At 39.1% G+C, this 26,401-nt stretch overlaps 2 protein-coding genes across 2 annotated transcripts; both read left to right on the forward strand.

Moving 5' to 3' along the window:
• The first annotated feature begins 448 nt into the window (after positions 1 to 448).
• On the forward strand, positions 449 to 11,708 carry LOC108346486 (methionine aminopeptidase 2B-like). The gene is made up of 9 exons (XM_052871509.1): positions 449 to 1,332; positions 2,205 to 2,241; positions 2,326 to 2,433; positions 6,550 to 6,608; positions 6,722 to 6,816; positions 9,920 to 10,016; positions 10,725 to 10,868; positions 10,967 to 11,184; positions 11,474 to 11,708. The coding sequence occupies exons 1-9, from the start codon at positions 1,206 to 1,208 to the stop codon at positions 11,582 to 11,584; spliced, it is 996 nt and encodes a 331-aa protein (XP_052727469.1). The 5' UTR covers positions 449 to 1,205; the 3' UTR covers positions 11,585 to 11,708.
• Positions 11,709 to 18,819: 7,111 nt separating this feature from the next.
• Positions 18,820 to 22,811, forward strand: LOC108321388 (uncharacterized). The gene is made up of 3 exons (XM_052871516.1): positions 18,820 to 19,012; positions 20,662 to 21,984; positions 22,108 to 22,811. Exons 1-3 carry the CDS (start codon positions 18,820 to 18,822, stop codon positions 22,809 to 22,811), a joined length of 2,220 nt encoding a protein of 739 aa, XP_052727476.1.
• The last annotated feature ends 3,590 nt before the right edge of the window (positions 22,812 to 26,401 follow it).

The raw sequence follows: 26,401 nt of genomic DNA on the forward strand, positions 1-26,401 counted from the left end.
TTTGTCTCAATTATTTTTATCGATATTACCCTTGTGTATGCTTTCTACTATTTCTACTATTTGTCCCATGAAATCGAGCATTGATCAACCACTCTCGACATACTTTAAAGTGATCCATTCTCGACATACTTTAAATTGATCTCTAATTTCAATTTTCAACTACAAAATTGAAAAGCAGGTTGTATAGTCATTAAATAATTAAAAATAATTATTAATTCCTAATTAAAATCTTAAATTAAAACCCCTAATGTAGGAAAAAAAATTTAAACCACAAAACGGCAGCCACCATAGTCGTTTGGTGTGAGAAACTAAAGTAAACTCACCTAATGTAGGGATTCACTTCGGCATCTACTTTTGTGTTCGTTATTGGCTTAATTTCTCCGATTTCGTTACTTATTAGAAAGCAGCAAAGCTACTGTGCCAAAGTTGACCAGCTTAGGTAATATTTTGTCTCAATTATTTTTATCGATATTACCCTTGTGTATGCTTTCTACTATTTCTACTATTTGTCCCATGAAATCGAGCATTGATCAACCACTCTGCAATTTTGAATCTACTTTTGCTTGGGATGTTTGCGTGCTTAATTTTACATTTTACATGTTCCACTCTCTTTAAAATTTCGTTGGTGGTAGTCGTAGTGGTCATACTTATGGGTGTTGCTGGAGGTAGTTAGCATGCACTTAGTTTTACATGCTTCAATTTCTGTGTGTAATTCGTTGATCATAGTCATTGTGGTCATAGTTATGGTTATTTCCGGAGAAATTTGGAATTTCCTCTGATGTATTTGTACCTTCTTGTTCAACGTTTAGGTTAGATGAAAGTCGTAAACTTGAGGGTTTATTTGATCATTTGCTGTTTCATTTGATTTACTATACATGGCTGGTTAAATTTATTTATTCTAATTTAAATTTATCACTAGCATGGACATTTCTTTAGTCGAATTTCATCTGTGGCTTCCCTTTGGTAGAGTTCAATAAATTTTATAATGGTTTCTTGTATTCAATATAGTCATTTCTTTCCATACTTTGTAACTTATATCTCTTTGTTGTACCTTGGAGGTATGAATTGTTGACTTTTGATATATCCTAAGCTAGATTTTGACATTGAACTTACTGGACAGGATGGACCACTCTTTCTGTTATTGAAGTTTGGTTGTTTTGTAGAATTGACCATTTTAATTTTATTGAGCATGCAGCTTTTCTTTCATGGCGGAGGAAAATTCTCAATTGAACAACTTGCAAGAAGAAAATGGAGCCTCAGAGCTTCAAAGTCTTGTAGAAAGAGTTGGTGACCTTCCTCCATTGTCTCCAAAAGAAGGAGATGACAGTAAAGGTAGTAATTATGCAAAATGAATCACCTAATTTAAATTATTTAATTGCCACATTACATGTTTATAGTCTGAGTGTTGTAAGATATGAATCCATATTTCATTTATTTTCTCAATAACTCAGTTTATTTATGCCAAATCTTTTAAAGTTCAACATTAAAAAAATTCTTTTGCATGTAAGAAATGAATACATTTGTCTCATACAGCAGGATTTATTTCACATATATTCTAATCGGTTGTAATTCCTTTTATTAAATATACCATTTTTTCTCAAATTACAATTAGAGGATTTGTTTTTTAATGGTTGCATTGTTATTGTGATGTACACTTGTACAACACAGAAAATGTAAAATACAGTTATTTTAATGCTTCTGTAACTTATTTTTCGTGGTCCAACTAAAATATTGTGTCATAAAAAAAAATACGCCTCAAGAAAGCTCACAAACATGTGTAAACTAACTTTTTTTTTTATTCAAACAACTTATACTCAGAATTTGATTGAAAGAATTTGAAAAAACAAATACCTAAATGAAATGTAAACTACATATACTATTAAAGCGATGTGAATACCATTCTTGTATACACTTCTCTTTAAACTCATGAGCGACTTGATTTCCACAAATGAGTTTTCAAGCGAATTAACTTGATTGAATTTGATGCTGTCACACATATTGTTACAACAGAAACAATATGTCACCTTGAAAGATCATGATTTCATGATCAACAACACATGAAAACATAGGTTCCATATCATCCAACTTAATCATATCAGTGAGGAACATAAACCGTCTTGGTGATGCTTTACTTTTGGATTATATTATATCTGATATATTTTATGGTGTTGTTGTTAATGTTGAATCATTTTCTCTTTTGACAGAAGTTTCAAAGAAGAAAAAGAAGAAAACTAGAAGCAAGTGAGGACTTGAATTCTGTCATTAATGCTTTGTTCTCATGATGGTGAAATTTTTCTGAATTTCTGATTTGTTTTGGATGATCAGGAAAAAGAAAGAACTCTTAGAACAAACTGATCCACCATCAATTTCTGTTATTGACCTATTTCCATCTGGAGATTTCCCTGAAGGTGAAATTCAGCAATACAAAGATGAGTAAGTTGATGATGAATAAATTTCAGCAATATCTGACTTTTTGCTTGCAAAATTGATTTGAATTTATGAGTAAAATGAACTCTGTTACCATTGTTTTTTCTTTTTTGTTTGACGTGTTGCTACTTTGAAAAGGAAAAAAAAAACAGAGGAAGAATATTGTCTGGCTAAAGTTTTTCTTTTGTTGTTAATTAACCACATTTGAAACAGAAAGTATCTAAGTTTTGCAATATAAAAATTGACAACATTTTAACATGGTATTATGTAGATGCTTATTTTGTTGACTACCTATACTCCTCCCAAAGTTTTGAAAATAACAAAACAGGAATGCACAACACTATAGCAGCTTGAGCAGAACTTTTGTTGGATATATTTATTTTAGTAGCAAGAGCCAATAGCATCTTGTGCCGCTCTATCTTTCTAAAGCTAGGCTGAACCAGTCGTGTACTTGGTAACATAGAGTTAGTGTTAGTATATAGATCAGCATGTATATATAAGTTGGCATCTCTAAAACAATTGAATATGTTCCTTGATACTGACTCATTGGAAGGAATAAAGAAGATACATTTCCTTAATTACTCAACTTTGTGTTGCTACTCTTAAAAGGAATGAAAATTTGGTCGAATCTGTTGGTTTCTCTTCCATGGTGTCAAGTCATGGAAGAGGAGGACATGGAAGAGGAGGAAATGGAAGTTGAGGTGGACGTGGTAAGAGAAGTGGTTGAACTCATTGTTCTTGTTGTAAGGTGATGGGACACAATCAAGTTGATCTCTCTTCCATGGTGTCAAGTCATGGACGAGGATGACATGGAAGTCGAGGTGGATGTGGTGAGAGAAGTGGTTGAACTTGGTGTTCTTATTGTAAGGTGATGGGACACACTCAAGAAATGTGTTATTCCTTGCATGGTTAGCCAATGTATCCATGGCATGTAAGCAAATTTGAGCACAAGCTTTTTGAAGATGTGTACCTATTACTGAAATCCAATTGCAAAGCCTAACCATCTTTGGAACAACCCACTTTTCTCAATCTATTGATTGTCAAGGTCCACATATAATTGATTTTGGTGCTTTTGATTACTTCTCTATTATTTTTCTTTATTCACCTCATTATCTTCTCCAAAATGTCTTCATTTGGTTGCCTTTTGCAAATGGCTCTAAAGTTGCTTTCAGGTGAATTTGTTCAATTTGTCTTTCTCCTTCCTTAAAGTTGAAGTTTGTTCATTTTGTCCCTATTTGTCCTTTCAATTAATCTTCCTTAGTCAACTAACCAAATCATTGAATTGTTCAATGTCATCGCTATGAGCATTATTTTATTATAGAGGAACTTGTTATGAGTTGATTGATTGGCACAAGACATGAATGTCTAGGACTCTATCATTGAAACAAATGTTTGTCTTGTTTTGCATCATTGCCTATGAAGTTGCTTCATGATTGCTTGGGTCATCTAAATCTATGGAAGTTAAAAAAAGGGCTGAATGATCTTTCCTGTCCTTGGAAGTGTATGTTTTTTCAATTTGGTCCTTCAATGTTGAATGAAAATTAGTCACTAAAAGCAACTTCCATCTTTCATCCTTTTTTCATATACCTATGTACATATTATCATTAAATGCATTTTAGTCCTAGTTGTCCTCCTTACAAAAATGCTATTATCATTGCATGTTTTCTTATTAATAGAATACCTTCCTCCTCATTTGAATCTAAAGTACCTCATTTTGTCTTTTTGTTTTCCCAAATGGAACTTTATATCAAAGTTGGGCAAAATGGTAAGGTTGATTGTGGGGATACCTAAATATATGGTCTTGATTATGGTGATGCTTTTTCTCCGGTTGTAAAAATCACTATAATTTGTCTTTTTCTTGTTATGATTGCTATTAACCATTGGTCCTTCCATTAGTTAGACATTAAAATGTCTTTCTTCTTGGTGATTTGGTGAGAAATCTACATGAAACAACCTCTTGGATTTGTTGGTTAGGCAGAGTCTATTCTCGTTTGCAAACTTTCTTAATCTCTTCGGGTTTAAATAATCTCCAACAACTTGGTTTTCTAATTTCACAATCTTGTGGAAAATATGTTTACTTAGTTGTTTATGTTAATGATGAAGTCATTACAAGGAATGATGCTACCATAATTTTCCTGTTGAAACAACATTTATTTATTGGATTTCAAACCAAGCATTTTGATTGCTTGAAATACTTACCGATAGAAACAAGTCAAAGGAAGTTCTTGTTATGATTGCTATTAACCATTGGCCCTTCCATCTGCTAGACATTAAAATGTCTTTCTTCTTGGTGATTTTGGTGAGAAATCTACATGAAACAACCTCTTAGATTTGTTGCTTAGGCAGAGTCTATTCTCATTTTCAAACTTTGTTAATCTCTCTAGGTTTAAACAATATCCAACAACTTGGTTTTCTAATTTCACAATCTCGTGGAAAATATGTTTACTTAGTTGTTTATGTTAATGATGTAGTCATGGTTATCGAACTCACGAGTTAACTCATTAACTTGGTTGAGTTTACGAGTTCACTCGGTATTTTTGAGTTAACTCGTAAGCAAACTCGTTTTTGGTGTGGGATCGGTAGAATTGGTGATAGGCTCGTTAAAAACTCGCCTGAAATCACGAGTTGGGTTCCGATTTTGCGAGTTTGAGAAGAAAACTTTTTAGGGCTCACCAGATTAGGTTTTTAGAGCTTTCGTTGAACTGATTCACTCACTGCTTTCGTTCTCACTATTCATCTCCTTTCTCGCGCTCTCGCTGTCAATCTCATCGTATGATCTTCCCTTTGTCGCGCCGTCGTTCGTCGTCGATCTCGGCCTCCGTCACGCCTTCCTTGTCGTCGTTTGATCTCGCCTTCGTTCGTGCCGTCGCCGTCAATCTTGCCATCGCCGTTGATCTTGCCATTGCGTCAATTTGCCGTTGATCTGGCTGTCAATCTCGTCTTCGAACTCACGGGTTGCGTAAGTGTAAACCCTCTGCCACCTATACCGTTGGTGATGTTTAAATTGATTTCATGTGTTATTACCAAAGCATTTTACAGCACAATATTAATGGGTTTCATTTTATAGCACCACACTGCACTGTTGAACAACCCTTACTGAGACAATATTTTAAGTTGTTCGGCATTTTATTTTTTGTGTTTGTAGTGAAGAAGTTTATCTTACTATGTTTGGAAACCCATCAAACTAGGTAGAAGTTAATCCAAGTACATCTTCAACGTTTCGAGAAAATGATGGAGATAATGATATCATTATTAGAGGATTAGACATAGAGACTTTAACATATTAATTTATGTTTTACACTAACAATAATATTTCTATGAAAAAGATTTTTATGAATTTATATTTTTTTCATGTAAAGTAAACTCTTATGAGTTTACGATTCGAGTTTACTGAACTCTCACGAGTTTACTGAACTCTTACGAGTTTACATAAACTCTCGAGTTTAACAACCTTGGATGTAGTCATTACAAGGAATGATGCTACCATAATTTTCCTGTTGAAACAGAATTTATTTATTGGCCTTCAAACAAAGCATATTGATTGCTTGAAATACTCACCGATAGAAACAAGTCAAAGGAAGTTCTCTAGTAATTTTGGAGAAAACAAGCATGACTGACCACATGTCATTGACAATCCTATGGATCCAAATCCAGAGAAAATGGTTGAGTATGGCTGTTACTTTTGTAGTGAGAAAGGAAGTTTAGAGTTATGGCCACAGTCACGTGTAAATTGATATGGATTAAACAACTTTTTCAATAGTTTAGATTTTGTGATATTCAACTGATGAAGTTATATTGTGATAACCAGGCAGCTCGTCACATGGCTACTAACCTAGTGCTTCATAAGTGAACAAAACATAGAGAGATCTTGTGTCATTTTATTCAACAGAAGTTTTTGGCCGAAGAAATTTCTGCTAGCATTCCATTTGACATGTAAAAAGTCCAGACCTAACAGATCAATGTTTAGTAACAAACAAAAAAAGATTTCACTTTTAAATAAGAACAACAGTTACCAAAATTTGGTATTATAGAACTAGCCAAAAACATCTCTAACCCTAATTATGGTTGGGTTTACAAGTTTTCATTTTTTTTGAAAGTATGCAGATATTGTATTTAACACAGTAGCCGCAGTGACCTGCCATACTACCATACTGATTTTTTATATGGCACCCATGTTGATGGTAATGTGTGGGAATTTTTTTTTATCAATTCTTCTATAGCTATGATAATTCTAGTAACTAGTGTATTTTTTAATTTTACTCCTGTTGAACCCTTTTATGGATTCTTTCTATAGGATATATAGTTGATTGTGCTTTTACTGTGGCATTCAACCCTATGTTTGATCCATTGCTTGAAGCCTCTCGGGAAGCAACTAATACGGGTATTAAGGTACATTCTGGAAAAGATTCTTAACCCTGTCAAACGAGCAGTATTATGTTGTGTAGATCTATATCTAACATGGTCAATTAATAATGTCGAATTGTTCAGAACAAACACTGTTAATATCATGTTGATAAATGTACTCCATTTGTCTAAAGAAATAAATAAATTAACTAGTCATATTCGTGTGACTCAAACTTTTCTCATAGCCCTTGTAAAGAAATTTGACTGGAATCTTATATTTCAAGTGAAATTCATGTTCTGTGTCTTGCAATTGGTATTCGGCAAACACTTCGTAGCCTTTGTGCCCATTGAGCTTGTTGTGCATCAACTACTTGGCTAGTCCCTTGTCAAGATAGTTATGTCAATATAACCACATGAACCACTCTCTTGTAGCTCTAAGACTTGGTGAGAAGCTCTAATACCAAGGTATTTAATACCAACCTTTGGGTTTATTAGGAGGGCTTAGAGAACATCACAAACTAGAGATTAACTATAGAAGAGAAGCAATTTTGTTGAATTGATTTAATGAGACAAGACATCACTCTATATATAGAACTCTAATCCTATATTAATGATTACAAGGAGACCTCTAGAATCTTCCAACAACACACTTGTAATCAACACTCCCCCTCAAGCAAGTGAATAGATATTTATGATTTCCAGCTTGCATGTGAGATCATGATATCATTCAGTGGAAGACCTTTTGTGGACAGATCTACTCGCTGAAGTTTAGAAGGGACATAAGAAGTTGTGATTAGGTCACTATCTAATATTTCTTTAATAAAGTGTCGGTCTACCTTTATTTGTTTGGCGGTATAGTTAGAATATATATTTACATCCTAAAACGTTCAATCCTATGAGCTTGTAGTATTTTCAATTCAAATCTTACACATGATCGTCAAGTAGTTAAATTGTGTGGATCAACATTTTTTTGTATTTTCTGCTGCACAGGTTCAAATCTTTTGGTGAATGGGGTTCAGTTACAATAAAACTTAAAATTAATTAATAATTAATGCAATTAAAAATTAACCCTATTATGTGTGTTTTCTGCTGCATCACCTATTCACTTTATTGGATTGAAGAGGTTTAAATTAAAATAAAACCCAAACCAAATTAAAAATTAAGGAAATTAAAATTCACCTTGTTGTAGTTAAAATAAAACCCAATAAAGACACATGTAACGTACTTCACGTAATGTGCACTAGCTATGTCTTTCACCCAAATCCAATTAAATATACAATTAAGAAATTTAGAAGGGGCCTGTTTACATCTGATGGGTTTCTGGGTATGAAACCTATCTAAAACACTCACTAACACACTCAAACAAGAATTCACGGTTCCTGTTGTACGCCCCTAAGAGGGCTGATTCTTGGTCACACTCCAGCTCCCAGCCTTCACACCACTGTGAGCCTCCTCAACATCTTGTGCGATCCTCATAGTTGCCATCAATTCTTGCGGATCATGTGGTTGAACTTGGTTTCAGATGCGTTTTTGCAGACCTTCGAGAAAATACCCCAATAGCTACTCTTTCGACACTCCCTTTGTCTGACCCACCAAGATATCGATATCTTGAACGTACTCTTCCACGGTCCCAGTCTGCTTAATCCCTGCCAACCTTTCAAAGATGGTACCCTTATTCCTGCCTCTGAATCTAACAATCATTGCTCCCTTCGGGCCTACCCAAGAACGATTCTTGGCTTTATCGTTCCAGAACTTGAACCAATAGTTGGCGTTACCTTCCATACTGATGATAACTTTTCTTCCTCCACCACACCTTGTACCTCGAAGAACTTCTCAGCCCGATTAATCCATTTCAACGGGTCGAGACCCTTAAAGACTGGGAAATCTACCCTTTTTCTCCAATTGGGTTGCCCATCATGGCGTTCGACTTCTCTCCCTCCAACATCTTCCTCTCGCTTGCCCCTTCGGTTCTCGTTGATGGATGCTTGGCTGCCATCCGAGTTTCCCTCCTGGTTTCGATTTCATCCTCCCAGGATTCACATGACTTCTTGTAAGTCTTGGCGCATCCCGTCTCCGCCTTCAACCCATCCATTGCAATCTCCATGGTCTCCAGTTGTCCTTTGACTATGTTCAATCGCCCTTCGACTCTTCCCTCCATTTCGCCTTTCTCTCCCAATTTGGATTCGGCAGGTTGAACCAATTGATTTCTGGGTATGAAACCTATCTAAAACACTCACTAACACACTCACAAACAAGAACTCACACTGTAAAAGAATGAGTTTTGTATTTCAATTCAACAAGACATATGTACATTCACAGTACGGGAGCCTAATCTCCCTCCACAGGACAAAACATTCTGTTTCTACCAAAGAATATTCAACAACCCCTCTATACAAATTACCGAACTCTATTTATACAATTCCTAACTTCTCGCCTCTCCTAACTGTTAAAACAATTAGGACATTAACTCTTCCTTCTCCTCTCATAAACTCTCCACTCTCTGACAACATCCCTTATCCTCATTCATACAAAATGTTGATCAAGAGATTGATTTTGTTTGTAGAAAGTGAAATCCATGATCCGTGTTACAATCTCATGATTTAAGATTTGGTGAACCATTCAAGATCCTAACCACAATCTCAATTTTAACTCCCTTAGTGTTTGGTCCTATCATCTTGAACGGGATTGTAAGCATTGCTAATAATTTATTCATGTATGAGTATTGTAAGATACTAGAAATCATTGTAATCATTATGCCAGGGGTAGAGTTCTCTCTGTATATATGTTTTCCTGTACTGATCTACACTGAATCAATTTAATCAAAAGACTTTTTTCTTCTCATATGGCATACTCATATCAATAAATATATATATATATATATATATATATATATATATATATATATATATATATACACACAATAAGAAAAAATATCAGAGTAGGAATACTCAAATGTGATTTGCACGGTTTCTCTATCTATAGAACTCTTTAATGGAAAAGCTTCATAAGCTTAACCTGAAAAATAACTTCTCTTCCTTATCCCCTCTACCATTCATTTTATTGTTTGCTCTGTGTTGTGATGTTTTGGTATGCACCAATTAAATCTTGTGGTTTACTGGTTCCTTTGAATGCTATGGTTGCCATCTAGGAAGCTGGAATCGATGTGCGCCTTTGTGACATTGGTGCCGCTATACAAGAGGTCATGGAATCTTATGAGGTTGAGATTAACGGAAAGGTGTATCAAGGTATATGATGCTTGTAATGTCCTTTTATTTGGATCATATCTTTCTCATCGCATTGTAGAAATGGAAGCATTATATATTAACATTTCATTATTATTTGTGAAGAATGGCTCAATAAAATTGTCTTAAGGTTCCTAGACTCTTTGCTGTGCTAGAGTGTCCAGTGTTTGATATATAGTTTCTATCATATTTGGTAGATGGTCTTAGTAATATGTATTTTATTGTCTTTTTATTTGGATCATATCTTTCTCATCGCATTGTAGAAATGGAAGCATTATGTATTAACATTTCATTATTATTTGTGAAGAATGGCTCAATAAAATTGTCTTAAGGTTCCTAGACTCTTTGCTGTGCTAGACTGTCCAGTGCTTGATATGTAGTTTCTATCATATTTGGTAGATGGTCTTAGCAATATTAGTTGAATAATTTAATATTGGTTGATAATTTAAATAATTCATAATAATCTAATATATACATACATATATATATATATATATATATATATATATATATATTGGAAACAATATTGTTAACTTTCATTGATGCCTTAATTTATTAGTAGGTCAAGTTTTGAAAATGGCTAAAGGATGATTTTTCTCACAATCATATAATTTATAATATTTGTCTCCATATTTCTATAGTATATAATAATACCAGTATTGTGTTATCGTATAGAAAGTGATATATATTGTAATGGGAATGTTATTGCAGTGAAGAGTATACGGAATTTGAATGGGCATAGCATTGGTCGCTACCAAATCCATGCTGGAAAATCTGTTCCCATTGTGAAAGGCGGGGAGCAGACAAAGATGGAAGAGGGTGAATTTTTTGCTATTGAAACCTTCGCATCAACGGGTATTGTGGTTTCTTTGGGTTTTAGATTATTGTACTCTCTTCGAACAATACAGGACGTAAGTGTTCTTTAAATGTTATGTATGTTATATTATGCTCAGGAAAAGGATATGTACGAGAAGACCTGGAATGCAGCCACTACATGAAAAATTTTGATGTTGGTCATATCCCGCTGAGATTGCCTAGAGCAAAACAACTGTTAGCAAATATTAACAAGAACTTCTCTACTTTGGCCTTTTGTAGACGGTATTTAGATCGCCTGGGGGAGACTAAATACTTAATGGCATTAAAGAATTTGTGTGACGCTGGCATTGTTCAGGTATGCTTTTGTAGATATAAATATTTTGCAACTTTTTAAAAATTTAATGCATATTTTAATGGCTTCAATAAGAAGTAATACGTGTCTGAGGGAGATTTTGGTAACTCTGAACTGTGTCTAACAAAAGTGTTGTCAATTACAATGTTGGACATGTATGATAATATACTCGGCACCAACACGTGTCTAATCTTTGATGCAACATGTCTTTTGATTTTGTATGTTGTTGTTTTCCTAATTCTAACTTTGAAATTATTTTCGTGAAGTGGTAACCTTTTGTTATTTTATGCAGCCGTATCCTCCTCTGTGTGATGTGAAAGGAAGTTATGTATCACAATTTGAACATACAATCTTACTCCGACCAACATGCAAAGAAGTTATATCAAGGGGTGATGACTACTAATGTGAAGTTGAAGTTTTTTTAATATGATATTGTACCATTATATTTCTGAACTGTTTTCGCTGTACCATCAACATATCGGTTTTATAATTATATGTTTCTACAGAGGACGCGGTTACTCATTTAATAATTGGAATCTTCTTCAATAGTTAATATCATATTAAAATCATATGGTAGATACAATCCTAAATTCGAAAAAGGTACAAATACATCAGAGGAAATTCCAAATTTCTCCGGAAATAACCATAACTATGACCACAATGACTATGATCAACGAATTACACACAGAAATTGAACCTTGTAAAACTAAGTGCATGCTAACTACCTCCAGCAACACCCATAAGTATGACCACTACGACTACCACCAACGAAATTTTAAAGAGAGTGGAACATGTAAAATGTAAAATTAAGCACGCAAACTATAACATCTCAATTATATACGTCATACATATATAATAAAGACGTCATCATGCATAATATAGGAAAGCAGTCAAGAGTTAATCAAGGATTACAGTCATCCTTAGAATAGTGCGAAATTTCCGAATAGAGTATTAGAATTTCTCCCTGGAATTTATGGGACAATTAAAAATTTAAACACTCAAAAGTTCTTCCAAATAATACGAGTCCTCGGAATAAAGCTAGCACATCTAAGCTGCAGCACTGCCGTCTCCATCAAGAGCTGTTTCCAAAGTATCCTCCCCGTCATCTGCTCCCATCCAAGTGGATGATCATCGCCAAAGAAACATACCCAAACAGCACACAACACAAACAATGCAAGGGTGAGCTAGATATAAAAGCATGTTATATAATCTCACACACTCACACGGCATGTAAACATTCATCCAAACATGGTAAACTAACATCACAAGACTTGTTACTTTATACCCTGACTTGTTACTTTATAGATCGACTCGTCCGGACTGGAATGATTACCGAGCTATGGCGGGTCTTGCACTCGTGGTGGCTTTATGAAATTTGGGCACTCCCGCCCTGGCACTACCGCCTTATGAAACTTGGGCACTAGCGCCCGGTGTAACTTTTGGGCACTCCCGCCCGGCCACAATCACGAGGTTAATCCGTTATCACTCACCTTGGATCATATGGAAGCATCCAAGACTAGGACCTCCTGCTACTCCTCACCACATGTTCAATCCTCTCTACATGAGAAGAAAGACCATTGGAGATTCAGGATGACCCCCAAAACTGAGCTACCATGTAATCATTCTATACAACCCCAAAACACCACCATGTATCCTCTCCTTGAGGATCATGGAGTTACGTTCATGAATCATACTGTTACTTTGAACCTTAACCCAAGCCATGAATAACCAGATACCACCATATTATCACAACAAATCCAACATATCTCATACATTCACATATTTTCAAATAAATCACGTCACAGACAATATTCCAACCATTGGTACACATAATCCAACTCAAGACCAAAGGAACTTAGAATCCAACATATTTGTAAAGTACTATTTGAACGAGCACTATTCACCGAACACAGTGGAACGAACGCTACTGGACGAATGCCATTTTCCAAACACTAAGCCGAACACTATTTGGACGGACGTCATCAGATCATACAGGTCGAACGCTCAAAACCGAACAGTTTTGAACGAACACTATTTACCAACATGCCGAACGTTATTTCACTGAACACACTATTAGGCCGAACGCTGAGATCGAGTACTAAGGCCGAACGCTAAAACCGGATACTTCCTTAAAATCGGATACTGGCTGGACGAACGTCAAGATCAATAACTTAAACTCAACACTAAAACCCAACGTTAATAAACCGAACGTTCAAAACGAACACCATATGGATTCCACACTGTTTGTCCTAACGCTAAAACCGAGCACCACAATTCAACACTATTCGGCCGAACGCTAATACCGAACGCCCACAGGATTAAACACTATTCGGCCGAACGCAAAAACGCCAAAATGAAACACTCTTCAGTCGAACGTTAAAACCGAACGTCATATTGAATCGGCTACTGTTTGGACGAACGCTCAACGATTGAAACCTAAGAATACTAACTCAAGGTCGAACGCTCATAATCACAGCAACACCAAGACCGAACGCTCACATGACAACCATACCAATGTCGAACGCTCAAGAGGGAAACCTAAGAATACTAAATTAAGGCCGAACGCTCATAATCACTGAGAAAACCAATTTAAGGACGAACGTAATAGCCAAAACCGAACGCCTGTGATCCAAACCTAAGTATCCAAATTAAGGACGAACAATTTCAATCACTAATACCCAATACCGAACGCTCAAGATCACTTCCTATAAATACCGATTTAGGAACGAACGCTCATAATCCCTAGTTCACTAATACTGAACGCTACACTCAGTACGAACGCGAACGCTCGTCAAACTGAAGACCGAACGCTCAACATATTTTGGCCAACCACCGAGCAACTTGGACGAACGTCCAATTTGGCTCATCAAATTGGACGAACGCGCGATCTGCAGAATTCTGCAGAATCGCACAAGATTTCCAGAAACCCAGAAAACCCCAATTTTTCATCCCCTTCTTCCCAGATTTGCATCAAACACAACATATATCAACAATCAAACAAAAGATCTAGCTCCCCTTACCTCTTGAAGACTTCCTTGAATCACTTCCAGAGAGTTTGATTTCCTTCCAACTCCAAAAGTTCTCCTCTTCTTCTCTCCCCCAACTTGCAGAACCAAAGCTTCCTTGCAGCTTCAACTTCACCTCTCGCACAAATTTGGCAGCAATGATTCCCACCCCAAGTGCAGAACCCACCTCCTTTTATCTCCTACAAGCCTCCCCTCTTTTTTTAATGGGGGAATGGAAGCAACGTTTGTTGTCCCTTGTGGCCAACAAAACTGGCGCTTTCCAGCGCTCGTTCCTTCCTTCCCCGTTTGTTTTGTCTTTTTTTTTTTTAAACGTACGAGTGCCCAAATTTCATAAAGCCACCACGAGTGCAAGACCCGCCATAGCTCGGTAATCATTCCAGTCCGGACGAGTCGGTCTATAAAGTAACAAGTCGGGGTATAAAGTAACAAGTCTTGTGATGTCAGTTTACCATGTTTGGATGAATGTTTACATGTCGTGTGAGTGTGTGAGATTATATAACATGCTTTTATATCTAGCTCACCCTTGCATTGTTTGTGTTGTGTGCTGTTTGGGTATGTTTCTTTGGCGATGATCATCCACTTGGATGGGAGCAGATGACGGGGAGGATACTTTGGAAACAGTTCTTGATGGAGACGGCAGTGCTGCAGCTTAGATGTGCTAGCTTTATTCCGAGGACTCGTATTATTTGGAAGAACTTTTGAGTGTTTAAATTTTTAATTGTCCCATAAATTCCAGGGAGAAATTCTAATACTCTATTCGGAAATTTTGCACTATTCTAAGGATGACTGTAATCCTTGATTAACTCTTGACTGCTTTCCTATATTATGCATGATGACGTCTTTATTATATATGTATGACGTATATAATTGGGATGTTACATTAATGGTATTAGAGCAGTTTCTGTCCTTAGATGATCCTGTAGGGTATGTGTATGCCCTGCTTGTGTTGTGTACTCTTAGCCTTGTGTTGGATGATTGTCCTTGTTTCCTTGGGTTGGACTAATAGTGTTTTCTCTGTATAAGCAGAAAATGGCACCTAGACCACCACTACCTCCTCCTTCTCAGCCTGAGCCTACTGAGAACACCGTAAGACTGGAGGCTGTACTTGAGGCTATGCAACTTCAGAATGCTGCTTTGGTGCAACAAAACACCATCGCTCTTCAAAACCTTGAAGCTGCAAGAGTGTCAGCTGAAGACACTCAGAAGTTCCTTAGGGAAATGATGGTTAATGGAAGACCTACTGTCAACACTCAATTTCGTCCGGGTTGATTAAAGAAAATCTATTTTTATAAAAAAAAATAAATAAATATAAAAATAAAAAAAATGTATAAAAATGAAAATAAAAAAAAAATAATAATAAAAGCGTTTGGCCTTTGACTGTGGACCGTTCGTCCCGAGCTGGAGCCTTTAGGACGTTCGGTATTGTTCGGCTTCTACTGCTCGTCCTGCTCATTCCAACTCTGTACCACTCGATCGTCCGCTGCTCGACGTCCGGCAATTTCACCATCTGGCACTCCAAATTGTTGGCGTTCGCCCTTAACCGTTCGGCCGAGCATCTTGATCAGGCGCTCGTCCAAACAGTAATGGTTTTTAGACGCTCGCTCATCTACAGCTCGCTCGTGCGTACGTTCAACCTCAAAGATATTAGGACGTTCGTCCTCAGGAAACCGTTCGTCCTCAACTGAGCGCGTTCGTCATCTATAATACAGCGTTCGTCACCTTCACCCTGCATGCAACCGTCCGTCCTCTACTGACGATCGTCCTCATCTGTTCACGTTCGCTCTTGATGAGATTTGACATTTTGAACGGTCGGCCATTTAGTCTTATTAACGTCCGATTGAGCGTTCGTCACAGATCAGAGGCTTCCGTGTGAACATTTGGAAGGAGCGTTCGGTCATTCCAAAAGGTAGTGGTGAACTGTATAAATTAACGTTCGGTCTTGATTCTTGGACGTTCGTTTTCGGTACGAATTGTCCGAGCGTTCGGTTTTGTGATACGAGCGTTCGTTCGCTTTTGGCAGATCGAACGTCCAAAACCTTGGCGGCTGCAGCTTTACAGCAATGATCCCCACTTTCAGCCCTATCCGCCTGGAAAGCCACTCAGAGTTTCAAGAGAATATTCTTCTGACACTTTCACTGTTGGGTTGTCTCCCACGAGCACCATGTGGAATGGCTGCCCCATCTGGCACTTCTGTATTGCCCATCCTGCACCGCATATCTGTACAGATTCCATCTGTAAAGCTGATACACCACTACAGAAAAAGGGAGATTCGAAAAAAAGGGAGGCCACCAACTAGCTTCATCGCCATCATTTGACCCAAAACTCTGGGGGACCCAATCATCAACCATATTCATTCGCCACCCCTCGGGTCATCACTCCCAACCATACACCCTGCCAAAGCTATTTTCTTCTTCGCTGATCACCCTCATCTGGATCTAGATACCACTTCCTATCATCACCGATCTTTTTTTTTTTTTTACTTTCAACACCATTATCCTTATCCATATACCTCCAACACTGATCTCGAACACTTCCAGCTTCAACCATATCCATATCCATGCATCCCGCCATTATCACTGAGACCACTGGTTCATCATCGTTACTCCCACCATACACCAACCGTGAAACCCGATACTACCGGGAATCATCATTTCCTCTTCAACCTTTTCTTCACTGCCTTATCATCTCCAATCCTTCAATCACCACCTCTGACCACCGCCAGACACCGTGACCACTTCACTCATCAGCCACTAGAATACACCTCCACGGGACCACCGGGAACCCATCTTTGAGTCACAGCCGTCATCATCCCAAGCCCCTCAGCCACCATTGTCGTCCTCAATATTACCGTCTAACTCCTTCATCACCATTGCACCACTGTAACTCCCCACCGTGACCAGTCCAACACTGTCATCATCTTCCTCGGAAGCTTTCCATCCAAACCGCCAAGTTGCTGCCACCATGCTTCAGCCACCGCTGTCTCCCTAGTCACCGCCGCACTATCACCTTGCCTCACTACTCCCAGCCAAACTTCTCCTCCTTTCAAACCGCACCCCCATCTTCATCATATTCCCATCTAACCCAACATTGCAGTGGCAGCCACCGCATGCCATCACCTTCTCAACCCTGCTACCACCGTGAAACTCCCTATCACTGTCTGCCTCCATCAACATCCCTATAGCACCTTCACAACCAATGTAACAGTCACCTTTTTCGACCTCCCCCTCCACCGTGATCACTTCGCCACCTCAGATCTCCAATAACCGTCCCCACGACATACACCCTTTTTTTCCTCATTCTCACGGACACCGTCACTTCCAACGACTGAGAGACCACTACAACACTCCACATTCAGAGGGAGGAGCACTTTATCGAAAAAGGCAAGCCAGCTGCGATGAAGAAGAAGACATTGGACGCACGGGATTAGCAAAGAGTGAACCAAGCTTCAAGAGGTAAGTAATGTATTCCGCTCCGTGTTTTACTGAGTTTGGTTAATGGACCTTGAACATGTCTCTGTCACGTTACCCTTGAAAATGTCTCTGTTATGTGGTTGCTACGTTTGCATGTGTTATGTTTGCATGTGTGTTAAGTAGATGCTGCTATGAATGTTTGTTCATGACTATGGTTACCGAACAATCATCACACCCAACCATCTTGTCACCCACGGCCACCGCTACATGCACGACCAGACACCCATGTTCACCCACTCCAGCCCACCATCCTCATCCTTACCAATCGACCAACAGCATCACTTTCATCTCCAACACTGTTCCAACACTGGACCTATAGCCCTTATACACATTAACATCATCATTTTCATCCTGAGACCTCGCGGCCATACACCCTTCCCTCTTCATTGACACTGAACCAGCACTCATCTTCATCCATATACTATTTCCAAAATCATCATCTTCACCTCACAGCCAACACCATTTCTTCTTCATTTTCATCACCAAACACCCATCATCTATCATACACTTCGTACGGTATTCACTGGAAATTCCTCGGCCCCAAAACCGCAACCACCCTTACCACTTTTTCTTTTTCACCCACGGTTGCATCTTTTCCCAACAACTCAAACACGATAGACTACCCCTGACCCCATGAACATCAGACTCATCGACACCCATTCATTGCTCTAGCAATAAGGAACACCAAAACAGATACGGATCACCAAAAAGGGAACCCAAGTATATCTGTGGAGAGGCGGAAGGCATTATACAAGGGAGGCGCCCTGGTATCTTGACGGAAGACGACCCCGACGACGAGCGCGACCTTCGTTCACGGTTTACGGCGTTTGGCTTCACCGGGAGTGGCATCGGTGTGGCGTGGAGAGGCGAGAGTTTCTTCTTGCACGCGAGGAAGTGGAGAAGAGAAAGAGTGGGCAGACTGGAGCTTGGGCCGATGCAGGCTCTGGCGGTGCGGGTGGTTGCTGGCGACGCCACGAAGGAGGTTCACGGTAGTCTGGTTCAAAGAGGAGGCCACCCGTGTGTTTGAGTTGGCGGATACGAACCCCTCCCTGGGTGGCCGGTATGGGAGAGAGACGAGAAAGAATGAGGAAGATGTGAGTAGACCCCTAATGTTGCTGCTGGGAGGAGGCTTTGGGCTCGGCATGGGCTTCTCCTTTCTTCATGTTGAGGCGCAACTCCTATTCACACTCCCCGCAAATAACAAGAAAGGGACCTCGGGTCTGAGCAGCCAACAGCCAATGGCACCCCATTTTTTTATGTTTACACCACTAGCAGATCCAAAGTTGGAGAAGAAGAGTACTGGCCCAATTAAAGGAACCCCAGCGTGCACCCATGGTTCTATCTCTGTACCTCTATTCTTTGCTTTTCTTTTGCTCTTGTTTTCGTTTTAGTCGGTTCTTATTGTGTAATCCCCTTGTAAGATAACTCCATCCCTTTGTACTGTATTTGTTTTATTTATTTGTCAAACACTACACACACTCACTTTTTTATAATAAACAAAAATCACAAAAAATAAATAAATAAAATAATAATAATTCTCTTTCTTCAAAATACCAAAAATACGTTTTAAAGGTTTAGGCACATGTGTGATCGCACGCATCGTCCTTGTGCCAAAAACCTTTTCTCTTTCTTCAAAAATTACAAAAATATGTTTTAAAGGTTTAGGCACATGTGTGATCGCACGCATCGTCCTTGTGCCAAAAACCTTTTCTCTTTCTTCAAAAATACCAAAAAATATGTTTTAAAGGTTTAGGCACATGTGTGATCGCACGCATCGTCCTTGTGCCAAAAACCTTTTCTCTTTCTTCAAAAATACCAAAAAATATGTTTTAAAGGTTTAGGCACATGTGTGATCGCACGCATCGTCCTTGTGCCAAAAACCTTTTCTCTTTCTTCAAAAATACCAAAAAATATGTTTTAAAGGTTTAGGCACATGTGTGATCGCACGCATCGTCCTTGTGCCAAAAACCTTTTCTCTTTCTTCAAAAATACCAAAAAATATGTTTTAAAGGTTTAGGCACATGTGTGATCGCACACATCGTCCTTGTGCCAAAAACCTTTTCTCTTTCTTCAAAAATACCAAAAAATATGTTTCAAAGGTTTAGGCACATGTGTGATCGCACGCATCGTCCTTGTGCCAAAAACCTTTTCTCTTTCATTAAAAAATTACAAAAATATGTTTCAAAGGTTTAGGCACATGTGTGATCGCACGCATCGTCCTTGTGCCAAAAACCTTTTCTCTTTCATCAAAAACGCCAAAAATATGTTTTAAAGGTTTAGGCACATGTGTGATCGCACGCATCGTCCTTGTGCCAAAAACCTTTTCTCTTTCTTAAATAAAAATAAAATATAAAATCATCAAAAAACTAAAAACATCTACTTTTCGAACACCCAACAATATCGCCTTGCAGAACTACGTGATCCTTGATTCTCCATCAAAAGTGGAGATACGTAGGAGCAAGGCCAGTCCTTGTCAGGCTCACTCTCCCAAAAAATCCAAATCATTTTCCAAACAATTTCTCAAACAATTTTCCAAACAAACATCTCAAACAGTTTTCAAAAGAACTACGTAACCCTGATTTCTCACATGAGAATACGTAGGAGCAAGGTCAATCCTTGTCGGGCCCAAAAAGCTAAAAAAATATATTGTTTGTTTCTTTAGAGTTTTATTTTAAGGGAAAGTTAAATACTTTGAAAAACCACATACATATTCGCGCATTTAGTTAAAGGTACTGCCTTAGGGCAGGCGTTGTAGGGTGCTAATACCTTCCCTACACGTAACCGACTCCCGAACCAAGGATCTGGTTCAATTTGACCATGCCTTATCATTTTATGGTTTTTCCGTAGTTTTCCAGAATAAACTATGGTGGCGACTCCAAAATCTCTTTTCAAAATATATTTATTCTTTTTATTGGATCGTCGTCCCGTCGCGATTCCGGTTGCGACACCTACTCCTGATGTTTCTGCCCCTATTACCATTCCAGTCAAGGAGTGGAGTTTGGAGAGTTTTCTTCAACACCATCCCGACAGGTTTACTGGCAAATGCAGTTCGGATGAGGCCGATCATTGGTTCCAAGATATGGAGCGAATCTATGAAGCCAAAGGGTGTCCGGATGAGAAGAAGCTGGCCTACACCCAGTACTTGCTGACAGGAGAAGCTGGACATTGGTGGAACAGTGTGAAGATGATCTTGGAGAGGAACGGGACTCCTATCACTTGGGAGTTGTTCAAAACTAAATTCTACACTCAATACTTCCCAAATAGTGTCAGGTTTGCTAAGGAGGTAGAGTTTCTTGAGTTGACTCAGGGTAACAGATCGGTATCGGAGTATGCAGATCGTTTTAAACACCTGCTTCGCTTCAACACCATGTCAATAGATGAAGAATGGCAGTGTCGCAAGTTTGAGAATGGCTTGAGGAAGGATATAAAGTTACTAGTAAAAGGATTATGCATTAGAGAATTCTCCGCTTTGGTAGAGATGGCCCGTGATATGGAAAAGACTAAGGGAGAACCAGAGGGACCTCAGAGACAACAGAACCAGCCACTTAGGGTTGGTGGACTTGTGATATCCCGGGGAGGCTCCAGTTCTAGAAAGACCCCTTTCTCTAGACCCTCTTACTCCGGGTTCAGGGGTTCTTCCTCTCAGTCATCGGGGCAATCCAGTTTTTCCAGTTCCGTTAGATGCTTCAAGTGTGGTGGACCACACCTCCAGATGTCTTGCCCTCAGTTAGAAGGGTATAGGAGGTGTAATATCTGCAGGCAAGAGGGACACTATGCCAGAGACTGTCCTACTACTAGGAGGGCAGGACCACAGCCACGCCAGGCTGGCAGACCTATTCAAAGGGGTGGACACAGACCTCAGGCAACCGGGAGAGTCTATGCGTTGACTAGGACTGAGGCAACCAGTGCAGGTAATTTAATTGTCAGCAGTTGTTTGTTATTTGGAGCTTCGTGTGTGACGTTGTTTGATTCGGGGGCGACACATTCTTTTGTGTCTAAGGCTTGTGTGGAGAGGCTTGGTTTAGTTGTCAGAGAGCTTTCGTGTGATCTGGTGGTGTCTACACCAGTAGCTGGGTTAGTCAAGACATCTAATGTGTGCTCCAGATGTCCTATTGAGGTAGAGGGGCGTAGGTTCATAGTGAACCTTATTTGCTTACCTCTGCAGGGGCTAGAGGTAATTCTGGGAATGGATTGGTTAGCAGCCAATCATATTCTTTTAGATTGCGGTGGTAAAAAGTTAATATTTCCCAAAGAAGATGAAGACTTGTCATTATCGCTCGGTGTATTGAGGCAGGATATCTTCGAGGGTGCCAGCTGCTTCCTAATCATGTTTTATATGGACGGGACTTCTAATTTAAACTCTTTGTCGCTTGGGAACCAGAGTGTAGACCTTCTGGTTGTGAATGAATTCATGGATGTTTTCCCTTAAGAAGTTCCTGGTTTACCTCCTCCGCGAGAAGTGGAGTTCTCTATTGATCTGGTTTCAGAAGCAGGACCAGTATCCATAGCCCCTTATCGGATGGCACCAGCTGAGCTGGCTGAGTTGAAGAAGCAGATTGAAGAACTGTTAGAGAAACAGTTTATCCGGCCGAGTGTTTCGCCGTGGGGTGCGCCAGTGTTGCTAGTAAAGAAGAAGGATGGTAGCTCAAGGTTGTGCGTTGACTATCGACAGCTGAATAAGTTGACGATCAAGAACAAGTATCCATTGTCGAGGATCGATGATCTGATGGATCAATTGCACGGAGCTACGGTATTCTCCAAGATTGATTTGAGGTCGGGTTACCATCAAATTTTAGTGAAAGCCGATGATGTGCAGAAGACGGCATTCAGGTCCAGGTATGGCCACTATGAGTATGTGGTTATGCCTTTTGGTGTGACTAATGCTCCAGCCATATTCATGGACTATATGAATCGAATTTTCAGACCATTCTTGGACAAGTTTGTGGTGGTGTTTATAGATGACATACTTGTCTATTCTAAAACTCGGGAGGAACATGAAGATCACCTTCGGGCAGTGCTTGAAGTGCTGAGAGAAAGAAGATTGTATGTCAAGCTGTCCAAGTGTGAGTTTTGGATGGAAGAGGTTCCTTTCCTTGGACATGTTTTAGAATACTTCGAGAGGAAGGATGAGTGAGATGGAAATAGATAGCTCAACCTCTCAGCGGTGGCGTCCTATAGATGATCAGATCAAGATGATGACCAACATATACAATTATGGGGTCACACACCCAAGCAGAGCCCAAGTCTTTGAGATCGCGTCTCGGCTAAGGACTTTCGGAGAAGCCGGCGAATATAACGTGCAATGCTGGTTCAACAACCATGGCAATCGGGTCAGGCGCACGCAAGCGGAGATAGACCCCACTGGTACTATTTTTTCTTTGCTGCCGCGATACATGTATGGTAAGAACTCTGATCATATCTCTAGTTTTATTGAATTTTTCTCTTCCTCTTCTATTATTAACATACAAATTTTTTTGTTGAAAGAATATGACTGGGTAGTTATGAAGGCCCCGAGGCTATTGGATTTGTAAGGAATCGTAAGTTTAAAAAAAAAAAAAGACAAAACAAACGGGGAAGGAAGGAACGAGCGCTGGAAAGCGCCAGTTTTGTTGGCCACAAGGGACAGCAAACGTTGCTTCCATTCCCCCATTAAAAAAAAAAAAAAAAGGAGGCTCGTAGGAGATAAAAGGGGGTATGGGTTCTACACTTGGAGAGTCAAATTCTTGCTGCCAAATCCGTGGGAGTGAAAAACAAGATCTGGGAGAGGTGAAGTGGAGATCTTCTGGAGCTGCAAGGAAGCCTTGGTAGTGCAAGCCTTGGGGAGAGATAGATTCAATAGTTGCTAAGGAAGTCTTCAAGAGGTAAGGGGAGCTAGATCTTTTGTTTGATTGTTGATATATGTTGTGTTTGATGCAAATCTGGGAAGAAGGGGATGAAAAATTGGGGTTTTCTGGGTTTCTGGAAATCTGGTGCGATTCTGCAGAATTCTACAGATCGCGCGTTCGTCCAATTTGATGAGCCAAATTGGACGTTCGTCCAAGTTGCTCGGTGGTCGGACAAAATATGTTGAGCGTTCGGTCTTCAGTTTGACGATACTGAGTGTAGCGTTTGGTATTAGTGAACTAGGGATTATGAGCGTTCGTTCCTAAATCGGTATTTATAGGAAGTGATCTTGAGCGTTCGGTATTGGGTATTAGTGATTGAAATTGTTCGTCCTTAATTTGGATACTTAGGTTTGGATCACAGGCGTTCGGTTTTGGCTATTACGTTCGTCCTTAAATTGGTTTTCTCAGTGATTATGAGCGTTCGGCCTTAATTTAGTATTCTTAGGTTTCCCTCTTGAGCGTTCGACATTGGTATGGTTGTGATGTGAGCGTTCGGCCTTGGTGTTGCTGTGATTATGAGCGTTCGGCCTTGAGTTAGTATTCTTAGGTTTCAATCGTTGAGCGTTCGTCCAAACAGTAGCCGATTCAATATGACGTTCGGTTTTAACGTTCGACTGAAGAGTGTTTCATTTTGGCATTTTTGCGTTCGGCCGAATAGTGTTTAATCCTGTGGGCGTTCGGTATTAGGGTTCGGCCGAATAGTGTTGAATTGTGGTGCTCGGTTTTAGCGTTAGAACAAACAGTGTGGAATCCATATGGTGTTCGTTTTGAACGTTCGGTTTATTAACGTTGGGTTTTAGTGTTGAGTTTAAGTTATTGATCTTGACGTTCGTCCAGCCAGTATCCGATTTTAAGGAAGTATCCGGTTTTAGCGTTCGGCCTTAGTACTCGATCTCAGCGTTTGGCCTAATAGTGTGTTCAGTGAAATAGCGTTCGGCATGTTGGTAAATAGCGTTCATTCAAAACTGTTCGGTTTTGAACGTTCGACCTGTATGATCTGATGACGTCCGTCCAAATAGTGTTCGGCTTAGTGTTTGGAAAATGGCGTTCGTCCAGTAGCATTCGTTCCACTGTGTTCGGTGAATAGTGCTCGTTCAAATAGTACTTTACAAATATGTTGGATTCTAAGTTACTTTGGTCTTGAGTTGGATTATGTGTACCAATGGTTGGAATATTGTTTGTGACGTGATTTACTTGAAAATATGTGAATGTATGAGATATGTTGGATTTGTTGTGATAATATGGTGGTATCTGGTTATTCATGGCTTGGGTTAAGGTTCAAAGTAACAGTATGATTCATGAACGTAACTCCATGATCCTCAAGGAGAGGATACATGGTGGTGTTTTGGGGTTGTATAGAATGATTACATGGTAGCTCAGTTTTGGGGGTCATCCTGAATCTCCAATGGTATTTCTTCTCATGTAGAGAGGATTGAACATGTGGTGAGGAGTAGCAGGAGGTCCTAGTCTTGGATGCTTCCATATGATCCAAGGTGAGTGATAACGGATTAACCTCTTGATTGTGGCCGGGCGGGAGTGCCCAAAAGTTACACCGGGCGGTAGTGCCCAAGTTTCACAAGGCGGTAGTGCCAGGGCGGGAGTGCCCAAATTTCATAAAGCCACCACGAGTGCAAGACCCGCCATAGCTCGGTAATCATTCTAGTCCGGACGAGTCGGTCTATAAAGTAACAAGTCGGGGTATAAAGTAACAAGTCTTATAATGTCAATTTACCATGATTGATGAACTTTTACATGTCGTGTGAGTGTGTGAATTATGGTTTAATGAGTATGCTTTAATTGTTCTTTTATATGAATCTCTAAGTATGATAACATGAATTAACTGTACTATATGTATAACATGCTTTTTATATCTAGCTCACCCTTGCATTGTTTGTGTTGTGTGCTGTTTGGGTATGTTTCTTTGGCGATGATCATCCACTTGGATGGGAGCAGATGTTGAGGAGGAAACTTTGGGAGCAACTCTTGATGGAGACGGCAGTGCTGCAGCTTAGATAGCTAGTTTTTTTTATTTCGTAAACTCGTTTTACTTGGAAGGACATTTTGTGTATTTTAAGTTTTAAATTCTCCGTAATCCCCACGGAGAAATCCTAATACTCTAGTTGTCAATTCCGCACTATTCTGAGGATGACTGTAATCCTTAATTACTCTTGACTGCTTTCCTATATTATGCATGATGATGTCTTTATTATATATGCATGATGTATATAATTGGGATGTCACAGGATCTGTTCCCCATTCCGATCATCATCGACGACGAAAGAGATGAACGACAAATCCCTCCACCTATGCCTCCTGCATTCCGTACCAGAGCTCCCTCGACGGAGCTTACCTTAAGATCGCCACCCAGTAAGCACTAAAGTTTTTTATATTTTTAGCTTTTTTTGTTATATATTTTTTGTTGGACTGTAATCCTAACGATCACCCGTGGTCGAACTCTGCACATCTTTTATTTTTATGTTTGTTATGTTTTTTATGTTTCTTTTTTTTTTTGGTTGGACTGTAACCTTAACGATCATTATTGATCTACCCCGAATATCTTTTTCATTATGCTTATGTTTTTTTTTTATTTTTATTTTTTTTTGGACTGTAATCTTAACGATCACCCGTGATAGACTCCTGAACATCTTTTGTTTTATTATTTTTTTTTATTATTATTTTTTTTTGTTATGTTATGTTTTTTCTTTTTATATATTTTCTGTTGATGAAAAGTCTCCTTAAAGAGGCTGCAATTGTAATTCTTTTTATGTTTTATGTTTTTTTTTTGGTTCTGCAATAAATATATTCAAATTAGTATCTCTGTTCAAACTTATTTCCCCTG

Source organism: Vigna angularis, chromosome 1, assembly GCF_016808095.1.
Source record: "Vigna angularis cultivar LongXiaoDou No.4 chromosome 1, ASM1680809v1, whole genome shotgun sequence".
Taxonomy (NCBI): Eukaryota; Viridiplantae; Streptophyta; class Magnoliopsida; order Fabales; family Fabaceae; genus Vigna; species Vigna angularis.

Coding starts and splice junctions, on each gene's coding strand:
- LOC108346486 (XM_052871509.1), top strand. CDS start 1,206: ATGGCGGAGGAAAATTCTCAATTGAACAACTTGCAAGAAGAAAATGGA. Junction 10,017..10,724: donor TAACGGAAAGGTGTATCAAG/GTATATGATGCT, acceptor ATGTTATTGCAG/TGAAGAGTATACGGAATTTG. Junction 11,185..11,473: donor GTGACGCTGGCATTGTTCAG/GTATGCTTTTGT, acceptor TATTTTATGCAG/CCGTATCCTCCTCTGTGTGA.
- LOC108321388 (XM_052871516.1), top strand. CDS start 18,820: ATGGGCTTCTCCTTTCTTCATGTTGAGGCGCAACTCCTATTCACACTC. Junction 19,013..20,661: donor AACCCCAGCGTGCACCCATG/GTTCTATCTCTG, acceptor TTACCATTCCAG/TCAAGGAGTGGAGTTTGGAG. Junction 21,985..22,107: donor GAGGCAGGATATCTTCGAGG/GTGCCAGCTGCT, acceptor TTTTCCCTTAAG/AAGTTCCTGGTTTACCTCCT.